The following is a 6,520-nucleotide window of genomic DNA, read 5'->3' on the forward strand; positions in this document are numbered from 1 at the left end:
CCTTGTGGAATCCAATTTACATTTTTTGAAAAGCACATTTTTATCTCTAGTAACTTTTCTGAGCTCATTAATAAATAATTTCCATTTGTCTAACATGATATTGTCCGCAAAAAAAGATTCAACTTGCCAGATTTGATCACCTTCTCCATTAAAGAATTACAGGAAAGTCTGAGCTACTGCTGCAGGACCTCCTAGTTCTCCTTTACCTGTGAGCATGAATGAGTGCATTGAAGGCTAACCCGTCACTCCAGCTTTTGGAGAAGTCTTTCACATTGACATTGGGGTAGCTGGCAGTCTTATACTGGCACCAGACCAGCAGAGCATCATTGGCAGAAAGGACATTGGCTTTAGCTCCAAACTCTTCCTAGAAACACACCAAGGAGAAAAACTCAAAGGACAATTGCATATATAACTGAAAATCTGCCATGCAACAACATATCCAGATTTGAAAACTTCTCACAAGTTTGCTCTAGGATGAAACATTTTTTATTTATTTTTTTACAAACTGAAATGTAAGGATTTATAATTATAAATTTAGTGAGGCATTTTCTATCTACAGTTTATTAACCACTTATTATTAGATGCATGTTACAGTTGGTAGTGGTGGTGGGTGTTACTGTGCTAGCTAAAGTTAAATTACCCTCAAGTAAAGAGGCTCTCTCTCTGCCACTTCCCCTAAGGACCCCTGACTATTAGGTCCAGTCGTGGCCGACTCTGGGGTTGCGGTGCTCATCTCGCTTTATTGGCCGAGGGAACCGGCGAACAGCTTCCAGGTCATATGGCCAGCATGATTAAACTGCTTCTGGCGAACCAGAGCAGCGCATGGAAATGCCATTTACCTTCCTGCCGAAGTGGTACCTATTTATCTACCTGCACTTTGATGTGCTTTCAAACTGCTAGGTTGGCAGGAGGCCACTTCCCCTATTCACATGCAAACACTTGAATCCTTTACTTAGACTAGGCTTTCAATCTAATTAGAAACCTAAGAGTCAAATTTCACTTTGCTAGGGATCAAGGACATTTTGGAACAACAGAAAGCAAAGAGGACAAAGGCTTTTAAAGAACAGTTTTACCTTATCAAGTCTGATGGATGCAATTTGAAATCTGAGGATAATTATCCACATTAAACCAAGAATGAGAGTTCGGTCCCCATCTACAATGTTCTCAGGTCCAATTACTTTCACCTGTACCTGTTAAATGCACAAATGCAGCTTTTCAGCAATTATTACCATTGTCAGTTTGTTTCTACAAACCCCATGAGGTTCCAGGGCAGGTTACAACAATGCAAAAACACAACTTTCTACAACTTGAGGCTTTAAGCTTGTTTTAATTAGTTTCAATGTTGTATTTTTACATTGTTGTAACCTGCCCTGGAAACTCATGGGGAATTTTTTTGAAGAATGAACAGATGGATGGATAAAGCAGAAGTGGTCAGCCTATGGCCCTTCAGATGTTGTTCAACTGCAACTCCCATCAGTTCCAGTTAACTTTGCCAATCTGTGGGTGAAGGATGGATGGTGGCTAACAATTTGAGGTTGAATCCTGATAAGACAGAAGTACTGTTTTGGGGGGACAGGCAGGTGTGGAGGACTCCCTGGTCCTGAATGGGGTAACCGTGCCCCTGAAGGACCAGGTGAGCAGCCTGGGAGTCATTTTGGACTCACAGCAGTACATGGAGGTGCAGGTCAATTCTGTGCCTGGGGCAGCTGTCTACCAGCTCAATCTGGTACACAGGCAGAGATCCTTCCTTCCCGCAGACTGTCTTGCCAGAGTGGTGCATGCTCTAGTTATCTCCCGCTTGGACTACTGCAATGCACTCTACGTGGGGCTACCTTTGAAGGTGACTCGGAAACTACAACTAATCCAGAATGTGGCAGCTAGACTGGTGACTGGGGGCGGCTGCCGGGATGATATAACACTGGTCCTAAAGGAAATTCACTGGCTCCCAGTACATTTCTGAGCACAATTCAAAGTGTTGGTGCTGACCTTTAAAGCCCTAAATGGCCTCGACCCAGTATACCTGAAGGAGCATCTCCACCCTCATCATTCAACCTGGACACTGAGGTCTGGCACCGAGGGCCTTCTGGTGGTTCCCTCACTGCGAGAAGCGAAGTTACAGGGAACTCGGCAGAGGGCCTTCCCGGCAGTGGCATCCTTCCTGTAGAATGCCCTCCCATCAGATGTCAAGGAGATAAATAAAGAATTATACAACTTTTAGAAGACATCTGAAGGCAGCCCTGTATCAGGAGGTTTTTTTTAATGCTTGATGTTTTATGTTTTTAGATATGCTATAAGCTGCCAAGAGTGGCTGAGGAAAAGTACCTGATTCACACAGAACACACACAATTATAAAAATGTATCAACTATCTTCAACATTAAAAAAGAAATAGGGGGAAGACTTTAACCTTTCTATGGGACTGAAACAATGGTTTAAAACTGTTCCATTACTGTTAATTAACATTACTCTTAAAGAGAATTTCTTTAAATTTGTGTACCAATGACACCTGATGGCATATAAATTAAATTTATAAATATGCAACATCACACTGTCCTGCAACTTGACAAGTCTGCATTGTACCTTTACATTCTCACCTTGGTTTTGAGGAATTGGATAGCTTTGCTGTTGTTCTCCAGAAAATGAACCCTCATTTTACCCTTGTTTGGTCTGGGCAGTTGCTCAGCAGACAGCAGCTCTAACAGCTGCAGGAGATAAATGCCATCTTTCAGTTCAGTATAGAGATCATGAATCCTAATGTCCACCTGCAAAATGAAGCATCAAAGAATTCAGCCAAAATTTCACAGCTAATGACATGGGCAGATGTCACACAAGGATAGATAATGGCAAGCAAGTGATGTAATTGATGTTTGACTGGCATAGAGAAGAGAAGAGAAGAGAAGAGAAGAGAAGAGAAGAGAAGAGAAGAGAAGAGAAGAGAGAAATTATTTGCTTCTGAGCAAATTCACATCATTTAATATTCTGAACAGGACAGCACATGGAAAGAAACTATAGGTAGGTCTGAACAAATTCTCCATATTCCTTTACCTACAGGCGTCCTCCATGGATTCTTGACAAATATCCCCTATTCTAGTTAGCTAAAAGGGTGATTGGAATATTTGCAGCCTTCAATCCATTGGCTGATACGCTGCCAGAATCTTCATTTAAAACACATTTTTAGCAACAGTTTGGAGCTTCTGACTGCAACTTTAAAAGGTCAATCTTTGTTCCAGAAGCTGCAACAAAAAGCAGTAGCTCTGGTTGCTGATTCGCTACCAGGCTAAGTTCAAGCAGCTAGCACATGTATGCAAAACCTTGATACCAGGCTTGGTACCTGGATATCTGATCTCGCCCCTTATAATTCCCAACCAATCACTGTGCTTTTACTGGAGAGGGCCTCCTGCAGATACCATCTCATCCAGAGGTCTGTTCCCTACGACTAGGAATCAGGCCTTTAGTGTGGAGGCACCAACTGTGAACCTCATTCTCACATATCAGACAGGTGCCACCTCTAGCATCTTTTTGGTGCACCTCAAAGCCTTTTAAGTGGAGATTTTATTGTCACTGCAGTCTTTATCTGTACTGGATTTGAATTGTTTTTTTTTAAATACATGGAATTGCTTTTACTGCTTTCATTATTGGTGTGGTCACTGTTAATCACTTTGAGATGTTTCTGAGGGAGCAATTCATAAATGGAATTACTGTAAATGAATGAATGATTAAAATGTCTTGGTCCAGCTCTGACAGCTGAAATACCTTCTGGGTTGATGTTAAAACATTAACTGCCTAGTCATAATTATTATATTAGCTTGCAATTGGTGTAAACTATAGCATTAAGGATGACACATACATCTTGACAAGTACAACCTGATGACTCACAGCTGAATGGGTAAAAGGCCTTGACTGAAAACCTACAGAGTTTGAGAAGCTGTGGAAATTCTATCTGTACCTCTATCTGTGACAGGAAATTGCAGTTGTCAAGTCACTTAAATGTTTAAGTAATAGCAAATTGTGCTAAGGCACAATGGTTCCAGGTGCTGCACTAATGCTTTGCCCAAGCTGGTGTTTGTTTTGCAGCCATCTTGAATGAGGTAACTTTAGATGTCAATGGAAGATCAAAATGCATTGTTTACACTGTTGCAGCTCGCAATTAATGATATCGTATGGATAAAGTTTGTCAGGGGCTTTCCATGAGTTGTTTGTCACTCCACCAAGGAAGTCTTTAAGCTGATCACATCTTCTGAAGGAGCTTGAGGAAAGTACCTACACCATGTTTGTAGAACACATTGTTGATCCAGTTGGTGAACGTTTTCTTCTGCATGGTCATACGCTGCTCCTGCAGCTTTTTGAACTGTCCTTGTACATATTCTTCCTCCATGCTGCCCTATAAACAGAAACATTCCAGCATGACTCCTCCTAAAATAACCATGCATCACCCACCCCATCTTGCTGCCAATTCTTTTGCATTCTTGAGCTTCCTTGTTCTCCTTGAAGCCAAGGAATGTGCCCCAGATTATGCATTCAACAGAAAACTACCAGCCAAATCGGAGAGCCCACGTTCTTCCGTTTCACTTCCTCTCTGGTCAGAGCCAATTTCACACCTCCTGCAATACATTTCTTGCCAAAAGGAAGTGGGTGCTGCTACCCATCAACTAATAAGCTGAGAACAACCAAGGAAGATCTCTATTAAGCTGAATACATTTTGGAAAGGTATCAGATTAAAGTGTTAACAAAACTGTAACGAGAAAAACTTTAATACTAGTTTTGGCTTTTCAACATTGAAATAAAAGAAATACTGGGGGTGGGCATGCCTTTCTTCTATTCTCTTTCCTGGTTTTATTGAAAGACAAAGAACTTCAGATTGCACCCAAAGAATGCAGTGTTAGCAATTTTGGGGAGTGGCCAATCTCAGTGGTAGTGTGCTTTGCACGCAGAAAGTTCCAGTTTCAATCCCTGACATCTCCTGGTAGGAATGAGAAAGACTACTTACCTGAAACCCTGAAGAGATGCTGCCAGCCAGTCTAGACCAGAGGTTTCCAAGCTCCCCCTGTCCCCATGGACCACTTGAATATTTCTGAGGGTCTTGGTCGAACACTTCATGGTTTGCCTGCTTGTTGTATGTAACAGGCCGTACTAGAAGCTGCATGGTTTATAATTTTATTTTTGCAGACACGCCAGGGACCACCTGAATGTGGTTCACAAACCATACTTTGGGAACCCTTGAAATAGACAATACTGAGCTAGATGGACCAAATGTCTGGCTCAGTATAAGCTTCCTGTTACTAACAGAGAGATATTGGAAGCAGTTCCAGAGATTGAGTTGAGGGCAAGGGCTCCCCAAACAAGTAGCTGCCTCCTATTGATGGGCCCCTGTGGTTACTTGAGGAGAGGTATCCTTGGTAAACCTCATATATTCTTAACTCAGTTTGCTCTTAATGACAGCCTGCTTTTCTGGTTCCACTTACACTAGTTTCTAAGTAATTGTGCTTTCTGAATAAAGACACCAGCATTCTGCCTGCCTAATTTGTACACCAAGGAAAAATAATTTCTTTGATGATTAGCTTCATCAAAACTTCAGAAAAAACTTCAGAAAAATTAGCATTCGTGTGAGATGCCATCATTTCTTACTTAACAAATCCAACACTCAGGACACAATTGGTTCACCCAAAAATGTACTTGGGCTCCCCACAACCAACTTTTATGGTGCAGTGACTGAATAGTGGTGCTTGAAAGATCTTTGTGGTCAGATCTGGTCTTAGGGGATGTGGTAGATGAACCACAAGCAAAGCCGCCTCAGACCTGATTCACTGTTTATGAAGTGTGCTCAAATATTGTTTAAATGATGACAGTCACTATTTGCTGGCGAAATATATCCCAGTGAAATGTACTTCTGGGAAGACAAAATGCTGGGACTCTACTTTTCAGTTCATACAAAGGACTCCACAACAAGTTCAAGGGTCCTCCTGCACAATGGGAGAATTAACTGTTTTCAAAAAGCTAGAGAAATCTAATTTTCTGAAGCAGCCCTTTCATCCTTCAAGGCAACTCCCAGAAGGAGGGATTTTTTGCCCACAATTCACCAGCTCCCACACATTTCGGGAAGTCCTCAGCACTTTTTTTCTTCCTGAAGAAGATACATTATCCTCCTTGCCTTCCCAGCAAAATGGCTGGATCACTTGTCAACCAAAATCAGCTAAAAATGATTATGCTTTCTGTTTAGTTGTCATTTCTTCACTTACTTTTTTTTTGCACATGCAGTACCATACAATAGGACTGTCAGTTCTTTTTGGAACATCTCGCCTGTCACTTGTAAGAACATACCTTCTCGCAAGGATAACATTTGTCTTCAAGCAATTCTGAGATGACTCAAATGCCTATGCCCTCATTTGCCCCATCCACAGAAAGCAAAGGAATTCCTTGAAGTCTAAACTTACCCAGCCTTGTCAAGATGTCCCTTTGAAAGCCAGCAAGACACCATTCAATAGAATAAACACTTTTACTCCAGAACTGCTGGTTTATTCTGGC

At 41.7% G+C, this 6,520-nt stretch overlaps 1 protein-coding gene across 1 annotated transcript in view; it reads right to left on the reverse strand.

The window, feature by feature from the left end:
- The window catches only part of SPTBN5 (spectrin beta, non-erythrocytic 5), a 106,585-nt gene extending 100,065 nt beyond the window's left edge, over positions 1–6,520 (reverse strand). Inside the window, exons 1-5 of the mRNA XM_028723562.2 lie at positions 6,430–6,520; positions 4,263–4,379; positions 2,593–2,760; positions 1,074–1,190; positions 207–364 (exon numbers count right to left, since the gene is read on the reverse strand). Coding sequence (XP_028579395.2) covers positions 207–364; positions 1,074–1,190; positions 2,593–2,760; positions 4,263–4,373 — 554 coding nt within the window. The 5' untranslated portion in view covers positions 4,374–4,379; positions 6,430–6,520. The remainder of the gene's footprint in view (positions 1–206; positions 365–1,073; positions 1,191–2,592; positions 2,761–4,262; positions 4,380–6,429) is intronic.

The sequence above is a fragment of the Podarcis muralis genome, chromosome 1 (genome assembly GCF_964188315.1).
Source record: "Podarcis muralis chromosome 1, rPodMur119.hap1.1, whole genome shotgun sequence".
Classification (NCBI taxonomy): domain Eukaryota; kingdom Metazoa; phylum Chordata; class Lepidosauria; order Squamata; family Lacertidae; genus Podarcis; species Podarcis muralis.